Source organism: Canis aureus, chromosome 35 (genome assembly GCF_053574225.1).
Source record: "Canis aureus isolate CA01 chromosome 35, VMU_Caureus_v.1.0, whole genome shotgun sequence".
NCBI lineage: Eukaryota > Metazoa > Chordata > Mammalia > Carnivora > Canidae > Canis > Canis aureus.
The window spans coordinates 3,247,875-3,273,978 of NC_135645.1; the positions used below are offsets into that span (position 1 = coordinate 3,247,875).

The following is a 26,104-nucleotide window of genomic DNA, read 5'->3' on the forward strand; positions in this document are numbered from 1 at the left end:
GGCAGGTCCGCTGTGTAGCCTTGGGCAAGATTCTTCACCTCCCTGCGCCTGGTGTCCTTACCCCTGACCTTGCAGAGCAGCCATGAGATCAAGGGTGACGTTGTAAGGACTTGGTGCCCAGGAGCCGGCCCATGGGAGGCCACTGGTCATTACGTTTGGAGCAGAGGGTGCCCTGTGATGTCCCCGGGGAGCCCGTACAGTCCTGCGCCCGGAGATTCCTCGCTGCCCGGCAGGGACCGCAGTGTGAACCTGCAGCGAGGCAGGGCATGGTGGGAGTCGGGGGGGGGGGGGTACACTGTCGGTGTATGCGGGCAGCCCCTAGCATGGGAGTCCTGAGCCTCGGGGTCCATGCCCCTCAGAGGGGCTTCAGAGGCCGGGAGCCCACACACGATGTGTCTGTGGGGACAGCTTCCATCGATTCCCCAGCGGGGGCCACAGCTACAAAGATTAAGAACTTTTTTCCCAGCATGAAGACCCACTGGAAGAGGGCACGGCAGGTGGGGTCTGCTCAGCCCTGTGCCCTGGATGTGTCCAGCCGACCTCACCCCAGGCCTCAGCCAGCAAGTGGATGCCAGGCAGGGACACGAGGCATCCACCCTGCCAGAAGCTCAAGGTTCAGCTGCATCAGATTTGGGGTGGGGGAGAGAGACCAGGGCCCCAGAAGTTGTGGTACGAACTAGTAGGGCCAAGCCTCACTGAAGGCTGGCTGAGGACGGGGACTGGAGGTGTGGGATTGTTAGGGGGGTAGACGCATAAGGGAAGGTCAGAGCAGAGGAAATGGAGACGATCCAGCATGCCAGCTTCTGGAGCTCCTTTTCATCCCCTGGAAAGTGGCACATATGAGGGGAGGGCCCTGAGGTCTGCCCCTGCCCGAGCGGGCTGGCCAGAAAGTCATCGAACGATGTCTCTAGGCCTTGAATTCTAGTTGGAGGGTGATTGTTGCAGGATCTTATGCACAGACCTTGGGCCGTGTCTCATGGACACGTGGCTGAGGTGCTCTCCCTCCCCGCCCCCATTTCTTTCCTTTTTTCTTTTGGTCCTTATTTTATCTGCCCTATCTTGATACCTATGTTTTTCTCATCAATCAGTTTGAGAAGCAGGTAGAGTATGGATGGAAAGAAAAAAAAAAGAAATAAAAGAACTTGTTTACAGAAAAGGAGTCTAGGGAAAGTAGGTTTTCGGTCCTGGGATGTCATTTGTTTGTTTTTCTAAAAGATATTATTTTTTATTGGTAAGTTGATTTTGCTTGTGAAAGGCAATGTGGAAAATCTGTAAAAAAGAAAAAAAAAGGAAAGGAGAAATTGCTCATAATTGCATTAAATAGACATCCATAGTTAGTACTTTAGTATGTTTCCTTCTAGTCTTTTCTTACATGCACAAATTAATTTTTTTTTTTGCTATCTGTACTATAAGTGGTGTCCAGTTTTCTTGCTTCACATGGATCATACATAACACGGACAATTTTTGGTGGTACTAAAAACCCTTTATAAACGTTTCAAACACTCCAGGCCCCCATAGTTGGATGTTTTGACTCCCCATTTTACATCATTAGCGATAAAGCATTGACCGTGTTTTTGTCCGTAAAGTTCTTTTCAAAGTTTGGGTGATTTCCTTGAGGAAGATTGAGAAGCACACCCGCAGGAGAGGGCTGGCTCGGCGGCGGCGGTGCGCGGTGTGCTGGGGGCTGCGTGGGGCTGCGTTCACCGTGGGCCGTGCAGAGGGAGGGGACGAGGCCGGCTCCTCACAAGCCCTGGTGAGAGCCCAGGACTTAGGCCCTCAATCTGTGGATCTGCTCGTTGCAGATCAAAAGTCCTCCTGGTGACTCATCCGTGGGCAGAGCCCTCAGGCCTGGTGACCAAACACTCACCTCCCTCAGAGCGACCCTGGGGACTGCCGAGGTCCCTGGAGCCTGAGGAAGGGCTGCCCAGGTGCCTCCGGCCCTGCGTGCGTGTGCCGTCAGGCCCGTGCACCATTCCAGCTTGCCTGAACTCCGCTCCAAGACAGGCTGGGCTTGGTTTTCACCTCAGAAAGGCCAGTCAGTGGGGTCAGCCAGCGGATAAAGTTAACTCAGCCATTATTGCTTTTTTGTTAATGAGGGGAAGACCAGCTGTGAAGATGCCAAACCATTCAGAAACGTTGCACAGGACTTCACGTCTGGGGTGAATTCTGTGTTCAGGCAGAGGAAAGCAATCCACAGTGATTCTAAGTCCTCAGCAGACCCCGAGGGTCCCTTCTGAGCTTTCACTGTATTATTATTATTATTTTTTTTTACGAAATATTTTTCCTATTAAGTTATAAGTCTTGGAAGCTGTGAAAAGCACTGGCAATCTCGTTGGACTCATGAGCAAGCAGGAGCTCTGTTGTGCATGGAAGCTCAGAGGGAAGCTAAGCCCTGAGGTAGGTGGAGGACAGTTGGGCAGGAAATTCTCTCACCATCGCTCTAGGGGTTGGCTGGAGTGATGGCCAAATGCCCATCCTGTGTGGCTGTGGGGGTTGAGGGAACGGGAGCAGGACTGGCTTCTCTTAGACTGTAGTTGACAGAAACAGACCAACTCATTCTCAGAGATGAGATTCAAAAAGCAGAGCCTAGATACCTACCCTGGGTGTTTTCAGGCCTAAGAATACTTGACTTGGATCTTAAACTCGCACAGCCCACTAACATGTCCACAGATGCTGTTCAAAGTGACCTCTTTTAACAGAGAGGCAAAGTAGGCTTGAAGCCACCTGAAAAATTTTATTGAAGTCAGGGTACAATTGTTTAAAGTGCTTTGAAGAAATCGGATCTGAGACGTTCCTGCTATAAAGTAGCCCATGAACAAGGCAAACGGAAAGCATGAATTCAAGATGTGCCCATAGCCAAGATCTAAGAGAAAGATTCCTCTTCATGTGACCTGTATTTGCTACCTGGCTCTTGTGTGGCAGGCACAGCGCTGGATTCTGGGGGACAGAGCTGTGGAAGGCTGCATTTCTTGTCCCGAGGAGTCTAGCTGGGGAAAGATCTAACGTGGCCAGTCACAGTACTGAGAACACGTAGGAGGAATCCATTCTGATTCAGGAGCTGATGTAAAACCCAAAGGAAGTCGCGTTTGAGATGGGCTTGAAAAGTGAGCATGGCATTGGGGCTTGGAGAAGTGGGAGAAGGGTCTGGAAAGCCGGAGACACAAGGGATGGGTATTACTGGTGTTCTTGGGGAGAGTCATCTGCATGACTGCTGGGCAGAGGAAAGGAAAGGATGAGGAGGAATCGGTGGCCTGCGGCCTGGTGGTCGAGGGCGTTGATTCTCATCGTAAGGAGTTTGGACTATGTTCTGCAGCGAAGAGGGACCCATGGCCAGGGTTCTGAACAGAGAAATTAGAAATTAGAAATTAGAAAATCAAAACATTGATTTTTTTTTTAATAGCACCACTGGAATATTTTATTTTTTTATTTTTTTAAATTTTTTATTTATTTATGATAGTCACACACATACAGAGAGAGAGAGAGAGAGGCAGAGACACAGGCAGAGGGAGAAGCAGGCTCCATGCACCAGGAGCCCGACGTGGGATTCGATCCCGGGTCTCCAGGATCGCGCCCTGGGCCAAAGGCAGGCGCCAAACCGCTGCGCCACCCAGGGATCCCCTGATTTTTTAAATTAACGGAAGATGCATAAATACATGCTCCATGAAGGATTTCAGCTATACTGAAATCTATCAAGAAAAAAGAAAGAAAAGAAAGAAAAAAAAATGCTCCCTTTCCCAGCGGTAACTACTGTTCTCCTTCAAGGCATTTCATCTGCCTGTCTCTAGGGGTGTAGACACGCAAAGTCAGGCCCTGGAAGTGGTAAGGCCTATTCTGTTGGACTTCCTGCTCGCTCGCTCGCTCGCTCTCTTTCACACACACACACACACACACACAGCCCTGCCTTTTAATATTTAAATGTAATATAATATTTAATTTAATATTTAAATATAATATTTAAATGTAATATTTAAATATATATAAGATAGGACTGTAATCTGGGGAAGCCTATATGCTATCTTATCACTTAGCTCATTAAAAAAAAACTTTTTAAAGATTTTTATTTATTTATTTGAGAGAGAGCGAGCGAGAGAGCCCAGGGAGGAGCAGAGGGAGTGGGAGAAGCAGACTCCCCCCGCTGAACAGGGAGCCCTACGTGGGGCTCGATCCTTGGACCCTGAGATCATGCTCTGCTTTCTGTTGTTTCAGAGCATGGTTTTATTGGCTACTCGCCGGAACTGCTATGGAACAACACTCTGCCAGATTACAGTCCTGGAGAATCTTTCTTCACGGTCTTCGGGGTGTTCTTCCCAGCAGCTACAGGTACAGTAGTTTGGGTGCTCTTGCCCACCCACGTGAGGGGTACGAATGCAAGACAAGCTGCGCCTTCCACCCTGCAATGAGCGTAAACATGGTCTAGAAACTCCCCTCTCTCTAGCCTAACCTGTATGTCTTCTCCCAGGAGGCAGAGCAACGCTATATTGTCTTCTCACTGCGCTGGGTGTGGGTGAAACCAGGATCCTATGGACAATGAATGAATCTCTTTAACACACATTCCCCATTTTCTTGGCTCTCCAGTGGCCAGGGAGGAGCTTTCCAAAGCTGAGATCGCTCTAGGACCCTGGCCTAGAAGGTAGTAAGCTAACCTTAATTATAGACCATGTTGACCAAATGGTCTATAAGAAATAACCATTTGCTAGTGACTGGGCTTGTCCCAGAGCACAGACTGAGAGAAGCGTTTTACTCTTGGTCAGGTAGTGTTGATGCCCTGGATTGTGTTTGATTTCGTCTCCTTCTCCACGTCTCCTCCTGGCCCTCTCACTTGCCTTTCTAGGTACATCCTCTTCGATGCACCCATTAAATGTTGGAGTTTTTCAGGCTATGCCCAGGCCCTCTTCTCTTCTTTCTCTACTGTTCCCCTTAGAATCTCATCCACGCCTGCTGTTCAATGGCCACTCACAAGGCTGATGACCCCTAGACCTGTACCTCCAGCCTAGACTTCTCGGAGCTCCATACGCTACGCTCAGTCGCTCCCATGACATCATCTGTTGGGCATCTCAGACCCATTATGTTCAGAGCCAAGCCCACCGCACCCATCCCCCAACTGGTTCTTCTCCTTCTCTCCTGATCTCAGGAAAGGGCACCTCCATCCAGATAATTGCTCATGCCAATGGGGAGTTATTCATGCCAACGTCCTCTTTCTTACCAGTACCCTCCCAGCCCTGTCAATTCTTCCTCCTAAAGGAGCTTCTTTCCGTCCTACATCTGTCCGCTTCTGCCACCTGAGCACTCTGGTCCAAGGCTCATCTCTCCCTGGATTACTTCAGGGGTTTCCTACCTGACCCATGGTCCCCACCCCCGCCCCAGGCTGGCCACAGAAGTGAGTTTGGAGCTAGGCTTCAGCGGCGGCAGGTGGAGTCCTGGTCCACAAGTCCAGATGTGCCAGAAGTAGTGCATTCCTTTCGTTTTTATGAAATGCAAAGGGTCGGCGTCTGACTCTAAGCCTTCATTCTGCCAGGACGACTGAAAACTCACGTCAGTCATTCACCGTGGCTCCATCGTGGCCTGCCATTTTGTTCTGAGGCCTTAGGGTCTTCTAGCTTTTCATCACTGAACGCAGAGCCAGACCCTCTTGTACTGTCTGCACATCCTACGGGCTCTCTGCTGCTTCTGAACCAGCAATCTGAACCTGGGGGCCCTGTGTAGACGCTATGCACGTCCCAGGCCCTCCTCTCTAAGGTCTTGTGGGGTCCCTACCAGTGCTGACATGGAGGGTGCCCCAGGTCCACACTGCTCCAGATCCTATGTGCTTCTCTCCTGGCCTCCAGCCCCAGGGGCAATCTTCTGTAGCAATATGGCAGGCACCCCACCCCGGGGCCAGCTTTATGGGCACGAGCCTACGCATTCACACTGCGCCCACTCTCAGAAGGGCCCCACGCTTGGTTTAATGATTCACTCTTGCTAAAATTCTTAGTAATTTTTGAACAAAGGATCTTATTTTTATTTGCACTGGACCCAGCAAACTATGTACCAAAGTTTATTCTTATCCCCCCCCCCATGCTTTTCCCACCCGTTTTGTTTGTTTCTTCCTCTTCTTCTTCCTCTTCCTCTTTTTTAAATCTGATATTTTATTTATTTATGTATTTATTTTATTTTTTATTTTATTTATTTATTTTTAATTTAAATTCGATTTGCCATCACCCAGTGCTCCTCACAGCACAGGCCCTCATTAATGCCCGTCACCCGGTTACCCCGTTTCCTCCCCCACCCCCACTTTCTTACCTCCTTGATTATCTAAAGTCTCCTAAGGGCTCAGGCTTTGGAGAAACAGAACTCTTAACAGGAGTTTGGCAAATTCTGTTTCCTCTTTCCTCGTATCTCCCTCAAGGCAATAAAATATAGGTCAACTTCCCCTTGAATGGACAGAAAAGGCAAAGGGAAAAATACGAAATAGAGGAATTTTTTTTTAAAGTTAACATTTGAAAATATTGTCCCGCCCTCCCTCCCTCACATGGGTAGAGCCCACATTAAAGAGGCTTCCCACCTGAGCATTTCCTGGGGCCTGGAGGTGAGTCCTAAGGCCAAGAAAGCCGGGGCCCAGACTCCAGGTTGACAGTCACACCTGAGGCGGCCGTGATCCTCCTTGGCTGGCAGCGCCCCGGGGCGGGGGGAGAGGGGTGTTCTCTGACACCTGCAGGAGGTTGAGTCAGTAATGTGACCCTGCTAGGCCCCTCCACACTGCTCCACAGTTCCCCTCCTTTGCCTCTCCAGACGCTGTGTCTTAGAAAGAGAAGGGATGCCTGAGAGGGGGCAGGGAGTGCAGGGCCCCCCTTCAGGACTTTTCCCTCCAGCCAGGAATCAGCAGTCTGAGGTTTGAAGAGCCCTGCAGTAGCACAGCCTCTGAATGGGACCGACAGCAGCTAGTTCAGCAGCTCTCAACTTTTTGTCTTTTTAGTCCATATTCATTTTTGATAAGGATACTAAACCCCTCACCTGCACTAGAAATTCTGACCTGCCTCCTTGGACCAGAGAAGGGTGTGTTTGTCCTTCCTTTGGAAAAGATTGCTACCTAAGAATATTAGTCAAGTTTGATACTCTAGAGCTTGAATTATGAAGATCTTATTCTGTTAAATTCCAAATATAAGATTATAATATTGAAGAAACTATCTATGTAGACTTTGTTTTGTTCTTTCACTCCACCTCTCTTAGGAGATGAGCTTCTCTGTCCTCCGCTGCCCTTTGGCCCAACCAGGTTGAGAATCCTTGATCCTTGATGTGACCAACTGGGGAAGGAGGAGCACACAGAGACTTATGAAGGATTGCTAAAGGTCACCCAGCTCATTAGTGGCCGGAGCTGGGCCACCACTATGCTGTGGAGCATTGCCTCCCTGGCTCTCTCTTTGTTTTCCAGGGGCCCCAGTGTAAACACGGTAGGCAGGACGAACAATTTGTATCACTTGGCTTTCCCCTGGCAGATGTTCTGTTAAGCTATGAAAAGCATGGATGATTGACAGTTTCCATGGCGATGGATTTGCCAAGGATTAGCTCTGAGTGAGTCATGGCTGGGGCTCCCTCCAAGGCCATCCTCTTCTGGAACAAGAGAACCTCCAGGCTGTGGAGAGGGGAGAGGAGTTTGGAAGAATGGACAAAAGTCCCCCCACCCCGTGTCCCCATCTCCAGTCAGAGACGTATTATTTAAGTTACTTGAGATATTTTATCTCAAGGGTAGGACACCTCCTGTCAGGAGCAGCTGAAAACTAGGTTGCAGCGGCTTCTCTGGATTTAGGAAGCTTGTGCTCCGTCCTGTCCTTCTCCCTGCAGCCCACCACACCCTGTGGTAGTGGCTGCAGGGTGGGGCCGGGCCCTGGGAGTAGGTTCTCCATTTGCTTTGTTTCTTAAAGTACTTTCCTTCTCCAGGCGATGATAGCAACCTTGCCCTGAAAAACCAATGTCCGGGCCCACAGGATTCTCTCTCTGTCTCTCCGTCTCTCCGTGTCTCCCACACACGAACACACACGGCCACTCCAGGGACCACAATACCTGGAAGAACTCAGAGAGGGAGATTCACTGAGAATGGGGTCCCCAGGTTTAAGGAAGAGAGAGCCTCAATCAAGGGCAAGCTAACGTTGGGGCTCACCCCACTGTATTCTGATGAGCAGAAACGAGAGAAAAGGAAGCTTTGTAATTATTATACTTTTATTTTTATAATTCTTTTCCCCCTTATTTTTAGAATTATTGTACTTTTATTTTTAAAATTCTTTTCCGGGGGATCCCTGGGTGGCTCAGCGGTTTAGCCCCCGCCTTCAGCCCAGGGCGTGATCCTGGAGTCCTGGGATCGAGTCCTACATCAGGCTCCCTGCATGGAGCCTGCTTCTCCCTCTGCCTGTGTCTCTGTTTCTCTCTGTCTCTTTCTCTCTCTCTCTGTCTCTCATGAATAAATAAATAAGATCTTTAAAAAAATAAAAAACAAATAAATAAATAAATAAAATTCTTTTCCCCCTTATTTTTATAATTATTATACTTTTATTTTTAAAATTCTTTCCCCCTTATTTTTATAATTATTATACTTTTATTTTTATGATTCCATTTATAGCATTAACTTATAATTTTATTAATGTGATTCTAAACATCAGTAAGAATCCTTAGCATTACAGCAGCCTACTATGTGTTGCGCCGTGCCAAGCCCTTTACATACAGTCTTTTACTCAGCCCTCCCCACAGCCCCCCCTGCTCCAATTAGGTGCAGATTTAGCCTGACGCTAATGAAGCTCCGGCTTCAAGGTCCCTCCCTTGCATGACCTCCTGCTAAATCCCTGTTCTTAATTCCATATTCATACGTCTGTGTTGTTTTTAAAGTGTCAGACTCCATAGAACCTGGATCCTTCCATGGGTTCTGTTATTATCCCATTTTCCAGGCCAGAGAACAGCAACACAGAGAGCTTAGTTCCCCCAGGTCAGCCAGACAGCGAGCGGTGGGCCCCCCTGCTTCCCACCTGCTTTGGAGAGGACGCTGGAAGGGAGAATGCACACTGGTTTGGAGCTGTCCCCGACCCCAAAGCCAGCAAATCCGCCTGAATCCTGGCATTTAAGTGTTCCATTATTTGACACTGTGTGTCTCAGCAGAGTCTCTAAGGCATGGAGAGGGTGGGGCCTGACAAGTTCTGCCTCCAAGAAGAGAGCCAAGAGGAGATGAGAGATTCCTGCAGGAACAGCTAAACAAACCAGCCAATAAGCCAGGTGTGCAGAAGGAGGAATGGGTTTAGGTATCAGGAGGAAGGTAAGGAGAGACGTCCAGGGTCTTTAGGAACCCAAGGGATTTCCAGGTGAGGAGGGGAGCCTATCCCTCCTGAGTGGACATTTATTTAGCACCTACTAGGTACCAGGTGTTCATTCTAACTTTACAGCAGTCCTGCCAGGTCAATAATCTGATCCCCACTTGCAGATGAGGAACTAGAGGCTCAGAGCTACGCTGCCTCCAAGCAGTGGCAGACTGCTTCCTCCGGCACGAAAAGCAACAGATCAGATGTGCAAACTTTAGTGCATGGATATGCTGTCTTACTGATAAATAGTAAACTCATGAACTTCAAAGAAGGAAGAAAATAGGCAGAAGAGAAACAATTAAGCTAGAGCTGGAGGAGAAAATGAAAGGTTTTTAAAGGACACAGATGTGAACTGAAAAGCTCCCAGGAGGACGCTTGGTTGCTCCTTGAGAAAGAGTAAGTAGTCCTTTAATGAACAACTAACAGAAACCAGAAAAGCCTAGAAAGACTATTAGGCTTTTTTACCCCCCTTACTCATTCTCCTTTTCAGCAACAAAGAAGAAAATAGGGTAGGAAGGGGGATTGTGATGCTAGGCAGCAAGCGAGGGCTTTGATCTGTGCGTGCTGGGGTTGCTGCGGGCAGGAGGACGGAGCCACGGTCCTGCAGATGTCGTAAGCAAGCGGTTACTTGACATTTCTGACTGGTTCCTTTTTAACCGCGGGCTTATCGTTGAGATGTCGAGGGGATGAGCCCCTCTCCTGGCCATCTGGGCCTGTTGTTAGGCCAGACATTGGCAACAGGGCACCAAGCCCACGCCCCCTGTTCACCTGGTGTTGCCCACCCAAACCGCAGGTGTAACGTTGGTGTCCAGGAGACTGGGTGGCGCTGGCAGTCTAGCCTCGGAAACCCAGGCTGGCGGGGTGACGGCCAACACCATGTTGCCTCCATGTAAAACCTGAAACAACAAACATATGAAAAGGCTCTAGAACGAGGGTGCAAGACCAAGTCGGAAGACTTAACCACATGAAGGGAGGTGTTTCCCGAAGTCACGGGGTAACAGTGCACAGCCTGCATTATCATCCTCGTGCCTGGAAAAATAGAGTCTTGGGTAAAACCATCAGCTGCTTCCTGGAACTGGAAGTGTAAGATCTATGAAGAGGGGAACTACCCTCAACAGGCACAGACTAGTGATTTGGAACTGGCGATGAAAGTACCTGTGGGTAAACCGGGGTGCAGTGCTGATCAGAGCTGATCAGTTTGGCCTTCTTGTTGGGGAGGGAACCCCAAGTGAATCATACGGTTACTCTGTTATAAAAGGGAAATCCGAGAAAAGTACGGGTGTTAGAAATCAAGAAATTGTATGACATAGTGGAAAGAACTCTGATTTGAGACCAGGAGACTTGAACATAGTGTTGCCATTGGCTCGAAACTTGGGCAAAATCACTTCTTTTTGGGTCTCATTTTCCTCATCTGTAAAATAAGAGGTTGGAGTAGTTGACCTCTAGGACACCTTCCAGCTTTAATAATTGCTAATTCTAAGTAGCCATTTTAAGCGATTTTAGGAAGCCTCCCAAGAAAAACATAAAGATTAAATAGGAATTATAAAATGGACACAGCATTGCCCAAACTGTGTTCCATAGAACACTAGTAATGAATAAAGTTTTTCATTTAAAAAAGTGTAAAATTGTTGAGTAAGTTTTAGGAAACATTGTGTGTTACATTTCTCTTCTTAGAGATCAATAATGAAAATTAGCATATCGTAGGCACTGATAAGTCCAGCAGTAAAGACCTTTCTAACCTTGTTTAATCAAGATTTCCCATGCTTTTTAAAAAAAATATCTATAAAACATCTGGATACCACTGGGATCCCTGGGTGGCTCAGAGGTTTGGCGCCTGCCTTCGGCCCAGGGCGTGATCCTAGAGTCCCGGGATGGAGTCCCATGTCGGGCTCCCTGCATGGAGCCTGCCTCTCTCTCTGACTGTGTCTGTGTCTCTCATGAATAAATAAATAAAATCTTTAAAAAACAAAAAAACATCTGGATACCAATCTCTGGGAAATAGTATTTGTTCTACTACACCTGCCCTAAATCCAGCTCTAACATTAATGATAGTATCTTAAAATGGCACCAGAAGCTGATGGGGAAAGCCCAACTAGAGAATCTCTGTAATACTTGACAAGCATGGGTGAAAAATTACTAAATCAAAATAATTTTTCTAGAGCCAGCTGACAAGCAAGACATCTCTAATTCACCAGAACTAGTGATCGTCTGCTCAGGAATTGTGTAGTGACACAAGGGCAAAATTCTGGAAGTGACAGCCTTAGTGTGCAAGCCAGTCTAAAAGGTGTGCACAGCCTGCCCACGTCAGCCTAGCAGGACTGACCCACCCGGCAGGCACCTCCCTGGCTTTGGTGCTTTGTGTCCCTGGTACCGGCTACCTACCTCCTGGCTTCTCTGTTTTGTCAGAGAACAGAGCCAACAAAGCCAGCGTCCTGACCCTCTGGGTCTGGCCCGTTCCTGAGCGTGGCCTTCTCCGCGTCTGTCCTCCCTGCTCCCACTGACCAGGATCCCAGTGCCCAGCCAGCAGGACCTGTGATCAAAGGTTGGGTCGTCGGGGTCCTCGACGGGGTGAGAGATTCGTAGGAGAAGAACGGGGCTTTGGTTAAGAATGCAGAACCTGTTTGGAAGCACTTAGGATTAATCAATCACTTGTGATTGACAGAGCGTATATACCAGTGGAGTTCTCGTGCGTCTTCCTAAGTGATCCGATGGCGCACAAGACGATGTGACAAACGATAGGAGGTACTGAAATGGCAAGGAGTAATGAGCATATGTAATCCCACAATGTTGAATGAACGTGCATTAAATTGCTAGGGGCCGGGGGCAGGATGAGGCTGTTGTAGACGGTGGGAGGCAACGTGGCCAGCCCCGGGACGTACCAGCAAACCTGGTGACAGGTGGGAACCTCTGCAGGGAGTCAAGTTAGGAGGTCCAGGAAGGGCTGGTGTTAGCAGATGAAGGTAGTGGGGTCTGGGAGTCAGGTGAGGGTGGAGATTTGGCCAGGGATGCCCTTGGCACCAGATTGTGCTGGCAGCAAGCTGTGAGGCCCTAGCCTTTGAAGAGAGCCTCAGTGACACGATCTGGTCCCAGGGACACTGGTCAGAGTGAGGCAGGTCCTGGGCATCCTTTTTCTTTTTTTTTTAGTTTTATTTTTTTTAAGATTTTATTTATTTATTCATGAGAAACACACACACACACAGAGAGAGAGAGAGAGAGAGAGAGAGGCAGAGACACAGGCAGAGGGAGAAGCAGGCTCCATGCAGGGAGCCCGATGTGGAACTCGATTCCGGGTCTCCAGGGTCAGGCCCTGGGCCAGAGGTGGCGCTAAACCACTGGGCCACCCGGGCTGCCCCTTCTTTTCTTTTAAGATTTATTTATTCATTTAGAGAGAGACATACAGAGAGAGAGAGAGAGAGAGAGAGAGACCTCAAATGGGAGGTGGAGAGGGAGAGAGAATCACAAGCGGACTTTGAGCTGAGCACGGAGTCCAAGGAGGGGCTCCATCTCACCACCATGAGATCATGACCAAGAATCAGTAGCTCGACTAATTGAACCCCCCAGGTATCCTCAGATTTTCTTATTAAACTAATTTGAAGGTTGTAACAGCCAAGCCAGATCTGAGTGAAAGATCATGGGACTAATATTTTTGTTTTTCAACACTACAATGAAAATATTAGTGCTTTTTACATGCCCTCCACTTCTCTTTCTCTCTTTTTTTTTTTAGTTCTAATATCAGTTAGCTATAGCTTTACTTTTATATCGTTGTAGTAGAGAATATTCATATATTTTTTTTGAGATTTTCTTTATTTATTCATGAGAAACACACAGAGAGAGGCAGAGACACAGGCAGAGGGAGAAGCAGGCTCATGCAGGGAACCTGATGTGGGACTTGATCCCGGGACTCCAGGATCACACCCTGAGCCAAAGGCAGATGCCTAACCACTGAGCAACCCAGATGTCCCCATATTCTATTTTGTAATTAGAGTTATGTCCTGTGTGCTTTGTCTCTAGGTCAATTTTCAGATGTTAATAAAAACTGTAAACATGCACACTCTTATGAGTGTGTAGCTGTCGTTTGGTAAAGAGTGAAGTAGTACCTAGAATTCCATTTCTTTTGCTGTGATTCTGATGTGGTCCTTGTACCATTTAGGGGAGAATTTTCCTAATATCATGGCCAAACAGGTTACTTTTTCTTATATTCCATCAGCTATGTAAAATCATGTCATGACATTTTAGGGTCATATTTATTTATTTATTTATTTATTTATTTATTTATTTATTTATTTATTTTAAAAGATTTTATGTATTTACTCATGAGAGACACAGAGTGAGAGAGGCAGAGACATAGGCAGAGAGAGAAGCAGGCTCCCCGCAGGAAGCCCGATATGGGACTTGATCCTAGGATCAGGTGTGATCCAGGATCACGCCCTGAGCTGAAGACAGATGCTCAACCGCTGAGCCATCCAGGCGTCCCAGTTTGAGTCACATTTAGACATTGTCTTTTCGGTTCACTTTTCCTAGAGTTTCAATAAACTTTCTTTTCTCTTGTTGCCAAAATACGCAGTTTAGCACATCCTTAAAATCATTGAGTTTGTCAACCATGCTGTTGGCTGTGTTGAATCCAGTTCTAGCCAGAGGCATGCATTCTGGCTCCCCCCACCACCCACCCCCGCCCCACTTTCTGCTTCAGCCCCTGCTGGTGTCTGTGCAGTAGCAATTGTGGTTCTGGAATTTTACTCCATCCCCGAGTCATTACCACTCTTTCCTCAATCTCATGCTTTCCTCCTTCATGGGTTATAGCCTAATTTTGCTGGAGTACATGTTTTAGTATCTTTCTCAGAAATGAGATGTAGGAGGTAAATTTTTTGAGCCCTTGCCCTCTTAACTTTGCTTTCACTTACTTGCTAATCTGACTAAAATTCTAGTTTCAAAACAATTTTTCCTCAGACATTTAAAATTGGCATTCCATTGTTTTTTAGCATCCACTGTTGCCAAAGAGAAGTCTAATTTTTGTTCCCTTATAAGTGTTTCATTTTTGCCTTTGGAAAGATTTAGGATTTTTCCTGAAATTGCACAGTGCTATGTTTAGGTGTGGACTTTTTAAGTTTTAGTTTTTGTGCTGTCTCTTCTATGGGATCCTTCAACCTAAAGACTTCAGTTTAGAGACATTTAGTTCTGGATATTTATTATTTATTTCTGGTTTACTTAGCTGGTTATTTTATTTTATTTTATTTTTTTGTGCTCTCTGTTCTCTCTTTTTGGATCTCCTGTGCGTTGGATGTTGTGACTCTCAGCTCCTCTGTTTCTCCTGTTCTTGGCTTAAATCTTGTACCCCTTTATCTTTCTGTTCTCAATTCTGGGGTACTTACTTAACTTTATCTTTCAGATCCTCTATTGCATTTTTAATTTTAGTGATCGTGTTTGTAATTTCCAGAAGTTCTTTTTTTGTTCTTGGATTATTTCTTGTTTTCATTACACCTTGCTTTATAGATAGACTCTTCTTCTTGGACGTGTCTGGAGCTACTAATTGTGTGTTCTTCAGAACTCTCATGTGTGTCCTGATTTATATGTTTCTTCCAGCCCAGGTTGTTCTATTTTTATCAGGCATGTGTTTGTTGCTGGTTTTCATCACACCCCTGGCAATCTTTGGTTGCTGACGTGGATTCCTGGCCGTAGTGTCTAGGTCTGTGTCCCTGAAAGGGCTCTTCCTTCACAGGCAACTTGACTGTGACACATTTGTGAGTACAGCCAGTTCTGGAGGAAGCCTTCATTTTGGGTGCAGATGTCCACACTAGCAGCCCTGGTTTTCCTCAGGTTTATTCAGATCCTCTAGAGAAGTTTTCTAAGGCTTTCTTTTCCTTCTCTTGCACCCTGGGCCACTTCCTCCATTCTCTGTGTTCTAGACATCTGTAACAACCTTTCATCTACTCATGGCTCTCCATTCTAGACCTGTTTGCTTATGGGCATGTATGCATTTGCCCCCATCCTACCCTTTAATAGGATCTTGGGAAAAAGGGAAACAAGAGGAAAGAGAAGGTGCCTAATGTGGCAATTTATACAAAAAGCCCTTTAAGAAGCCCCCATTTCAGAATGATCACAGTAGAAAATTGGGACAATATATATAAGCGATAAAATAAAAAGTGATCTGTTTTTCCATCACCAACCCATTTAAAAATGTTTAACATTTAAAAACATGTCCCAGTTCTTTTTTTTCCTAGGCATGAATTTTCCCTTTATCTTTTTTTTTATGACAGTGGGATCGTGCTATATGTTCTGTTTTATAATATGCATATGAAAATTAAACAATTGCTTTTAAGTATCTTTCCATGTCACAACATATCTCTGACAACACAGAGCTCCGGTATTTATTGAAAGATACATCATCACTTATTTAGCAAATCCCCTACTGGTAGACATGAGGTTGTTTCTCATTTTCACTAGTATAGAAAAACATTTATAAACATTCCTGGCTACATCTTTACCCATATCCTTGACTATTTACTGAAGCTGAAGTCCCAGTAGTAGAACTGCTGGTCAATGCATGTATAGGTCCCAGTGTTGGTCCCCTATTCAGGGCACCCTTTGAAATAGGCCCACATTACTTCTCTGGCTGCGCATCTTCACTTCCCCCCATTTCCCCTGCGCTCCTGCAAGCATTATAGCAGGGGTGGTAAGAGCATAATTTTCGGAGTCAGACACAGTGGGGTTGAATCCTGCTTCCCCACTTACTAAATGTGGCCTTAGACTATTCTAATTAACCTCTCTGATCACCTTTTCTAAAAACAAACAAACAAACAAAAAAACAGGGGAAATAAGTCCACTTTTCTGATGTGGTCGTTGAACAAGGTAAAAAATGCATGGGAAGCATTAGCACAGGCCCTGTCAGTATTGAAAGTGTTCATAAACCCATGATGATGGAGTTAGAGCCATCTCTCTCCCTAAGCTGATGTAAATCTTCCCGCAAGGCCACGCTTAAGATGCACCCACCCCTCTGTGGGACCTTCCTGAGCAGGACTTGTAGAGCACGTGTGGGCAGGACCTACTTTTGATGTTCAGGACACATTGTCTTATTGCTTTCTTCTGTGGGTGAGTATGGACAGAGGAGAGGACCCCGCCTCAGCATCCCGCACTGTGGCCTCCTTCCCCATCAGGACTAATTATGACTTTTCACAAGTGTTCTTGGGAACACAGACCATGATGAAGAGGAGCTTGGGACTCAGTGTTGGTAGCATCACAGTTGTTCTTTGGAACTTGTTTAGAGTTCTTGTGTAGAGCCCTTCAGTCTCTGGCTCTGGCCGTTGGATGAGACCTGCTCCTAGGACACCTGAAGCCCAGTTTAATCAGTGGGCGGCAGAGGCAAGGAGCTCTCCAGAGGAGGGGGCAGCAGGTGCTTTGCTAAGCCTGAGCCTCCCCAGGGAGTTGGGGGTGGGGCGGGGGGTGGGGATGGTGGCAGAGCTCTGTATGTGGCCACAGGACCTTTGTGCAGCCTTCCAGATGTCTCACTCACCCTCATTACTCTGCACTGGGCCGTAAGATGCTTTTGTAGCCAGTAGGGCTTTCCTCCCAAGCATCATCCAACCCACAAAGATCCCTTTCATGCCCCTCGGATGCCTCCCCAGTTGCCAGGGGAGATTGAGAAGCTCAGTTGCCAGAACTGCAGATGGATGGGCTTGCCGTGGGATGGCTTCCAGGAGAGGGCCCTGAAGAGGGGCAGGCGATTCGTGGAGTGGAGCACGCTGCTCACCCCTCTCCCCTGTCTGAGTGTCTTTCAGGAGTCATGGCCGGTTTCAACATGGGGGGTGACCTCAGGGAGCCCGCGGCCAGCATCCCCCTGGGCTCCCTAGCAGCTGTTGGCATCTCGTAAGTAAGTTCCCCTGGTGGCAGTCAGCTGGAGACAAGGAGAGAAAACCCCAGGCAAAAGAGGGGATTGCCCCTTTTGTTCTGGGAGTGCCCCAACTGTGGCCAATCTACTTCATATTCCAATTCTCCTTTTAACACTCAGCCGGCTGGAAAATTCACGTCTGGTGGGTTCAGATGCTTGCCCTTTCAGACCCCCTGCCTGGGAATGCGGGAGGTGGAGGATGGATCCTTTCTTTCCTTTCTCCTTAGCCTCCTGCCCCTCCCCCTCCCCCACTTCCATTTTGAACTTGGGGATTTTTTTAACCATTGACTTGCCGGGATCCTTGGGAGGAACGCAAAGGTGGAGAGTTTTGCAATCAGACAGGTGGGCAGCTGCATGGCATAGAGCAATTTCCTGAGCTCCCTGAGCCTGCGTTTCCTTTCTTCTAAAATGGGGATGGTGGGAATACGCTGCCCCAGAGACTGTGGAGAGATACCTGCGTGCGTGAGGACCCGAGCAGGCCGCTGGCCTCCCGCGCTGGCCTCCCCTGCCTCCCCGAGGCTCTCAGGCTTCCTGGGTTTTAGTTCACACTGTGCCACCCACACGAGCAGACTGAGTGGCCTTGGATCTGTTTCTGACCTTCCAGAGTCTTCTGTCTTACTCTCTGCACCACCGCCCTTCACTGGGGGCGACGTAAGAGGCACAGACAGGACGCTGACTTGAGAATTTAAAGGTGCCTGTATTATTTTAACCAGGATATTTAAAAAATATTGATATGTGTGTTTCGCAAATGCTGAATTTGCTCTTAGCTTAGGAGTGGGGCCGCTGCTTCCGGGGGCACCAGGCCGTCTTGTGCTAAATAGGGCTGTGTGTCGGGGGGAGAACGCAGGCCACAGAGCACAGTTGGGCGTTCGGAAGGAAAGAGAAGAAAGAGGCCTGCCTCGTTTTGGGGTCAGAGCTGGGAGGTCCCGGGAGGGACCTTTGCCCCATCCTCTCACCACCCAGATGGGAATGAAGCCACGTGGCTTATTCGAGGTCACAGGGCGGCTAGGGGCAGAGGCAGGTCACGGCTGCCCTTCTCACACTTGGCCCGGCTCCCTGGCATCCAGGGCCCAGGGAACAGTGGGACTAAGAGGCCTGAAAGATCATCTCCATCTTTGGGGGTGCGGAGGGGGGCCTTGGGGTTGCGGGTCGGTCCTGCCTGAGTCCCAGCAAACCCAGAGGGGCCGCGGGGGCCCTGCTCCCCACTCCCAACACCCTCAGTGCCTTTCTCTCCTTTAACAAGTCAGGAAGAGCCAGAACAATGATACGTGTGGTGGCAAGAACTAGGCTGGAGGAGCAATAGTACTGACAGCCCCCCCCTGCCCCCCACACCAGCCGGGGAGCCTTCAGGGTGGCCTCCTCTCCCCGCCCCAGACAGGCCCCGACCCGGGGCTGAGCAGGTGGTGGGGCCGCAGCTCCGCTCCACTCTGGGGTTTTCTTGCAGGTGGTTTCTTTACCTGGTGTTCGTCCTCCTGCTGGGCGCCGCCTGCACCCGAGAGGCCCTTCGCTATGACTTCCTGATAGCGGAAAAGGTGGGTGAGCCCTCACTGCCCCTGGCTCTTTCCTTTGCTCCCACCTGCAAATGGCCACCTCCCCCTTGCAGCCCTGCCTGGGAATCCGGTGTCTTGGGCCTGGGACTGCAGTGGGGAGGGGGGCCGGCAGCAAAATCATGGAAGAGGGATGGGGGTTTCTTAGGGATCCCTGCAAATGGGTAGCAGCACCTGGCAAGGCTCCTGCCTGCAGAGGATGAGAGAAGAGGAAAGCAAGCATCTCTCCAGGTCAGAAATCAGGATGGAAATGCAGAATGCCATCAGTGAAGCCCTCAGTTCAAGCAGCCTCTCATTCCTGCTGCTGGCCTCACCCTCCACCATGAGCAGTGAAGGAGGCTGAGGGATGGAGAAGAGGCAGCAAAGTGGAGGGAGCTCGAGGAGGCTGGCACCAGGGTGAGGCCCACCCTGCCCTCTGTGGACCCGGACTCCCAGGGCTCTGGGCTGGGGTTGATCTGGCCGGGACATCTTTGTTTCTAGAACAGTACACCCAGCTAGAAGAAGATTAGCAAATTCCTCACATTCCACAGCCGCCCCTTCACTGCTGCAGGTCAGGCACCTCTAGAACCTAGGAGAATAAGATTCCCAGCTGCTTTTCTGGAAATCTCCCAAAACCTCTACCTTCCCTTAAGTTCTTGGAGGAAAAGTGAACCTTGAGATTCCTGTCATTTATCAGAGAAATGTAGAAGGCTAGGAAAGGTTTCTTAGTTGAGTCTTGAGTGTTTCTGCTCCTATATTGGGAAGAAAGTACCATTTTCTCTTGGTGTGAGGCTTTGCAAAGCCACCTGGCAGATCTTCACGGAGGGCCGCTGCTTTGGGCGGCCTGGGGTAGGAAATTCTGAACTATCTTTTCAGAGCTACCTTCGGGCCTGCTTTCCACATTAGCACGGGTTCCTTTTAAGATACGTAGGCAACAGGGGCACCTGGGTGGCCTGGGTGGCTTGGCGGGTTAGGCACCTGCCTTCGGCTCAGGTCATGATCCCAGGTCCTTGGATGGAGTCCCACATCTGGCTCCCTGCTCAGCGGGGCGTCTGCTTCTCCTTCTCTCCCCTGCTTGTGCTCTCTCTCTCATTCTCAAGTAAATAAAACCTTAAAAAAAAAAAAGATATGCAGACAACAATGTAAAGATGATCTATGTTTCCAGGGGTCTTGACTATGAAAGCAGGTTTCGAAAGGGGGCAAACTCAGGTAGTGAGAGCACTGTCATCCCCCTAACGGGGACCAAGGTCTTAGACTCGGGGAAGGAATGTGCAGCCCTCGTTCAGACTACATGCAAGCTTCCGTCTGCAGTTTCATCTCCCAGGGGCTTCTTTCTCTAATTGTGGAATGAAAAGCTTGGCTGCATCAGAGGAATTAAGGGCCTCAGGGAACAGCAGATCCTTGGACCGTGGGCATCTGCCAGCTACTGGCTGCTGTGTGCAACTCGCGGGGGGAGCCGGCTAGCCAGCCCTGCCTGCCTCTGAAGCCGCTTCCCTTCTGGCAGATTCCCTCACAGAGGTCCTTTTAACCATCGAGGCTCTGATCTGGATGGAGCAAGGCAAATTATCCCCCAGTCTGGGGCTCCTGGCTTCCCTCCTTGCCCTCCTCTCTCTCCTTTGCAGAGAGAACTAAGAACAGGTATGGAGTGGGGGGCAGGCAGCCTGTATCCAAGGAAGGCCGTGACAAGAGAGTAAAAACATCTCCATGGACAGACGGGAAAGCCTTTGTGGGTGGAAATTCCACCACTAATAATAGACACATGGACCGGGGGAAGCTTGTTTGGAATGCCACCTGTCCCAGGCGTTGAAACAGGTAGGCGGGCGCTTAGCCAGTTGGGGGGGCACCTGCTAAACCATGCCTGGCGACCACATGTGGGGATGACATCATGCACACCCCGGGGTGAGAGGTGGAAGGTTCGTTTTTTTGGAGAGCAGTAGCCTGTTTCCTAGAAGAGGCGGTGGTAAAGGCTGTAAAGACAGGCAAGAGCCTGTTTCTTGGTTCTCAGTTGCCAACAGGGGCTGGCGCGGCAGCAGGTGTGTGGTGCGCGCGGCTGCCCCCCAGGCTCCCCCTGCAAAGGGGGCCACGCAGCAATCGCCCTCCCCAAAGCCTTGAACCTTGGGCTTTCCTCCTCTCTTGCTCTCTGGTGTCCCTCCTCGGGGTCCCCCGCTCGGCTGCATAGCAGGTGTGCACCGAGGCAGTGGGCTGGGCCTCGGTGCCCATGCAGGTTGGCAGGTACGCGTGCACAGTGTCCTCTGTGGCCCCACCCGGAGCACCCCCCTGGCGTGGTTTTAATAAACTGGACACCTCAGCTCCGGGTCTCAGCCGTGGCCTGGGTTCTGGGCCAGCCCATCTCTGGGCAGTCCTGGGCCCTGGGGAAGCACGGCCTCCGCGCTGTGTCGCCTTCCGGGGAGCCCCGGCCAGGCCTCCCCACAGTCCCCGTGGTGCTGGCTGTCACGAAGGCACGAAGGCCCCCGGGGCGCTGCTCTTGCTGCTGGGAACGCTTCTCTCAGGGCTGCCGGCTGCCCTGGATTCCTCTCCACTGACCTGCAGCTGGTCAGTTCAGCTGGGTCTTTTTGGGTTTGCTGCAGCTTCTCAGATCTATTTCTAATTGTTTGGTTTCCCAGCCTACAGTTCCTCTAAGAAGTTTCTTTTTTTGCTTTATATCCCTGCTGCTGCACAGAAACTTTTGCCTGGCTCTTGGGCATCAGTCTCCATAGTGTTATGCTTTTTTTTTTTTTTAAGATTTTATTTTTTTAAATTTTTATTTATTTATGATAGTCACAGAGAGAGAGAGAGAGAGAGAGAGAGAGAGACTGAGAGGCAGAGATATAGGCAGAGGGAGAAGCAGGCTCCATGCACCGGGAGCCCAACATGGGATTCGATCCCGGGTCTCCAGGATCGCGCCCTGGGCCAAAGGCAGGCGCCAAACTGCTGCGCCACCCAGGGATCCCTGTTATGCTTTTTTTGTGTGTGTGTTATGCTTTTTTTTTTTTTTTTTTTAAGTAGGCTCCACGCCCAACGTGAGGCTTGAACTCACAACCTTGTGATCAAGAGTGGCGTGCTCTACCGACTGAGCCAACCAGCCACCCCGTAGTGTTAACGCTTTTTCGAAAGTCTTTAGTACATTGTGGTGGCTCTGAGGTAATCTGTGTAAAGCACAGTACTTGGTACACAGTAGGTGCTTATTACATTTTGACTCCCTGCACACTTCCTAATGGGGATAACCTTACAGGTAGGACGTATTTTTTTCCCTACAAATCCACTCTATTTAACTGGATAGGAAAAAAGAGAATCGATACCAATATTTTTTTTTCTAGATTTTATTTATTTGACAGAGAGTGCACAAGCAGCGGGAGGGGCAGGCAGAGGGAGAGGGGGAAGCAGGCTCCCGAGGAGCAGGAATCCTGACGTGGGGCTCAATCCCAGGACCCCGGGATCATGATCCGAGCCGAGGGCAGATGCCTAACTGACTGAGCCACCCCGGAGCCCTGAGTCCATCCCGGTATTCTTCAGGTATAGAAAGAAGAATTTTGTAACAAGCAAGTATTAGCAGAGGTAAAACCAAATAGGTTAAATAACTGTTTTAGAAAAAACTTATATACGGTCCAGGAAAAAAAAAAAGGTTATTAAACATCAGAAGACCAAGTACTTTAGGAAGCCTGGGGCTTGCCAACCAGCAAAATAAGAACAAACTAAGTAGGAAAAGTACCCCCAAACATCTTTGTTAAAAAGGAAGTATCCCACAGAGTAAACTCCAGTCGTTCTGAGATTTGACAGTCATGGTTTCACGCGTTCGAGAGGGACCGCCAGCGCCCACGGCCCAAGCTGTGCATGGAAGATGACAGTGGGGCCGAGCCCACGGCTGGCGAAGGAGCCCAGCCAGCTGCTCAGCACCCACCCCCGGCCCGGCCCGGCTGTCTGTCCTCCGCTCTCTGCTCTCCACCACGGGCAGGAGCTGCCTCTCGGGAAGTGAAGCCAACCTTATTTGCTTCTGGAAATAAGTGAGAGAAAACTTGGCTGACAGTGGAGATATGGGTCATTTTGTGGAGGAGGAAGCTCGTGTCTGTGGAAATCTGATGTTGCGGAAGACGAGGGGACCGTGAGACAATTTGGGATCGTAGGAGTTGCAGGATGTACTCCTCACTGATGTCAAGGGGCCACAGGAAGTGGATGAAGCAGAGTGAGCACCTTGCAAGGGACTTTGAATATGATCCTTCAAGAGAAGGGGGCGGCCGGTGGTGGATAGGGGGGACTTCTCAACGGCCAAAGCTCTCTGATGGTCACCGGGGTAAAATACGGAAAGCAAGGAGGTGGAATTACAAGTTCCATCAGCAGTTACAGCAGAAAGAAATTAGCGTAGTTCACACCTCAGATAATTTTGGAAAGACGGAGAGCTTTTTTGGGGTGGCTCCAACAGGTGTATGACAGAGGAGTGCTTATTGTTTTTCCCTCTAAAGAATTGTCGACGCACATCTGATCAGATAAATGCTCACTTCCTCTCCCCTGGCAGTTTGCAAGCTCCCAGTTCCACCGGAAGTTCCATAGGAAGAGAGAAATGATTAAACTCTACAAGGGCTGGGAGCAAAGCTGTGCGGTTCGCTGTTGTGCCTATAAGGTCTCGCTCTGTGCCTAGCGCTGTGCCAGGTACATCACCTGGCCTCAGTGATTGCTCCCATGGGCGGATGGATGACAGCTGGGAAGGAAGACACCGGGTATATGTGGGAGAGGGAGAATGGAGCTTTTATAATTGATCCAGACCTGAGGACCAACCTTTCATTTATTTTTCAAAAAACTGACAAAATAATAGTTTTATGTAAAAGATTGTCGAGTGAGCAAACCAGTGTAAACACAGTGGACACACGGGGCAGAAACATAAACAAGTCACCATGTCTGGACAGCCCCCTCTGGCCCCCAGCCCAAAGGTTCTGCAAGGATCCCAGAGGGTGTTTGTGGGAAGGCTGGCCAAGATGGGTGTTACTGTACCACGGCCTCCTGGTGCCGGAGACTCTAGCTTCCTGGAGTCAGCCCCACACCAGGAGGAAACCAGCCTGGGCAGTTTCATTTCCAATCTGCGTAAACGGGCAGGCTTTCAATGAAAAAACGTTTTTTTTTCTAACACAAATATATATAACCTTTTGGATAAGAAGCAACAAAATTTCTGCAAGGAGATACCATGCCTGCATCTCCTAGAAAATTCTCTGAAGGGACGTGCAGTGGGTACAATGCACCCTGGCCAGTGATTCTCTACCCGGGCTGTGCATTGGACTCGCCTGGAGGGTTTTTGAAAAGTCCACCATTATCTGTGCCCCACCTCACCCTGATAGAGCCAAACCCCCTGGAGTGGTCCTTAGGTGTAGCCCGAGTGGAGAACTACTAGTTACATTTTCTAAAAGCTTTTGATAAAATTTCACCGCAGGGTCTATGTATTTTATTTTTTATTTTTATTTTTTCTTTCTTTATTTTTTATGTATTTTTTTAATGTAATCCCTACCCACAATGTAGGGCTCAAACTCATGATCCAAGATCGAGAGCCGCATATTCTACAACTGAATCAACCAGGCAGCCCAAGCCTATGTGTGTGTGTGTTTTTTTTTTTTTTTAAAGATTTTATTTATTTATTCATGAGAGACCCAGAGAGAGAGGCAGAGACACAGGCAGAGGGAGAAGCAGGCTCCATGAGGGGAGCCCGACGTGGGACTTGATCCCGGATCCTGGGATCACGCCCTGAGCTGAAGGCAGATGCTCAACTGCTGAGCCACCCAGGCGTCCCCAGGCCTGTGTGTTCTTGATCCAGGATGTGTTGGCCTGAGAAGACAGAAACAAAGGTTAGAGGTGGAGGACTGCATCCCAGAATCGATCCGGGGTTGATAACGGAACCAGTTTATCTAACAATTTTGTGGGGCATCCAGGGCATGAGTCGTGAAGCCTCGTGACTTCGTGGGCACTTGTGGAGACCGTCTGCCGGCCTGTTTGGCGCAGGGCGGGGGCAAGACGCATGAGGCCCAGGGGCTTCTGACAACCCCTGAGTGTAATGCGCTGCACACAGCTGGGAATCACAAGTGCCGTCCGAGCACAAGCAATCAGGTGATGAGAAACGTTAGATAACACGAATTTCTGCTAGTACTAAAATGATAAGAAGGGTGAGGGCAGAGTAGACACAGACGCTGGTGACAATGAAGAAAATAGACGAGGGACATTCACTGGGGAGAAGACGAGGTCATGCGTTTAGGGAAGAGCAATCCACATTGAAACGAAGGACGAGTTAGGCTGTGCAGTGGACCCGAGTCATGGCCATCAGGCCCCTGCATCCCTGGCCATGTGCGGGTTACCCCACCTATATATGATCTTGGGGGGAGCAAGCCCCATTTAAGATTACAGAAGCCCCAAGGACAGGCCTCTCTCTTGCCTGTCCTTTTGTGGCCCTGGTAGGACATGGGACCTCAGCTAGACCCATCAGATGCTACCCGAGTGTAAGAAATGAGGCAACGAGGAAGGGATGGGGGGAATTCATCTGCAGGGTGGCAGGGTGACAGTAGCATCCTGGCCAAACTGTCCCCTGTCCAGAGTCCCAGTTGCACCTCCAGGCTAGGGTCTTGCCTGTTTCCAAACCTGATCGTTCAGCTTCGTGATGATTCTGTGACCCTCTCCTATCCTGCAAATATATTCTTTTTAAATATAATACACTTCCAATCAGGAATCCTGGCTGGTGTCGTTTATGCCAGGACAGAGGTCTAGCCAGGAGCTAGTGTTCCATGTAGCTCGATGCCACTGACCCAGGGGCCGCTAAGGGAGGGGCATAAAAAGTGAGCGGACGGTCTTCGTCGTGAAGGATGTGGCAAAACCGTGCAGCGTAGGGCAAGCCAGGGCAAGGCCTGTGGTAGGTGGGCGAGGAGCACCAGAGCGCACAGTTCTGGCCGCCGTGCCTACGGTGGAGTGGAGAAGGGCACCTCGGTCATCAGAGCGAGTACAGAAGGGGGCTCGGGAGGGTGAGGAGGTTCCCCGCCCACAGCCTGTGACCCAGCTGCGTGGCCAGCAGCACTGATCTTTGCGAGTCGACACCGCGCGGGACAACTGTGCCCTCTCCTTCTCTGCCGGTTAGTGACTCGTGGGCCACGTGGGTCACGGAGCGCGTTCATTCCTTCAGCGTCTGTAGCTCTGTGTTGGCCCCAAGGATCTCGGGTGAACAAGACAGGTGCTCTGCAGCAGCGAGGCCTCAGGGAGCACTAGAGGAGACTGCGTGCTGGGTGCTCCCCAGGCTCACACCAAGGCGCCCTGGGGAGCAGCCGGGGGAGGACCTGAAGCCCAACCTGGTGTAACAGGCACCAGGCAGATGGGAGCTCGGCGGCAGGCGGGGAGCGCGTGACCCAGACGAGCACCCA

The 26,104-nt window shown here is 49.5% G+C and overlaps 1 protein-coding gene across 1 annotated transcript in view; it reads left to right on the forward strand.

Annotated features, from left to right (window-relative positions):
- The window catches only part of SLC12A8 (solute carrier family 12 member 8), a 111,315-nt gene that overhangs the window by 55,901 nt on the left and 29,310 nt on the right, over positions 1–26,104 (forward strand). The window contains exons 5-7 of the mRNA XM_077884556.1: positions 4,207–4,320; positions 17,090–17,177; positions 18,644–18,731. Of these exons, the coding sequence (XP_077740682.1) occupies positions 4,207–4,320; positions 17,090–17,177; positions 18,644–18,731 (290 nt within the window). The remainder of the gene's footprint in view (positions 1–4,206; positions 4,321–17,089; positions 17,178–18,643; positions 18,732–26,104) is intronic.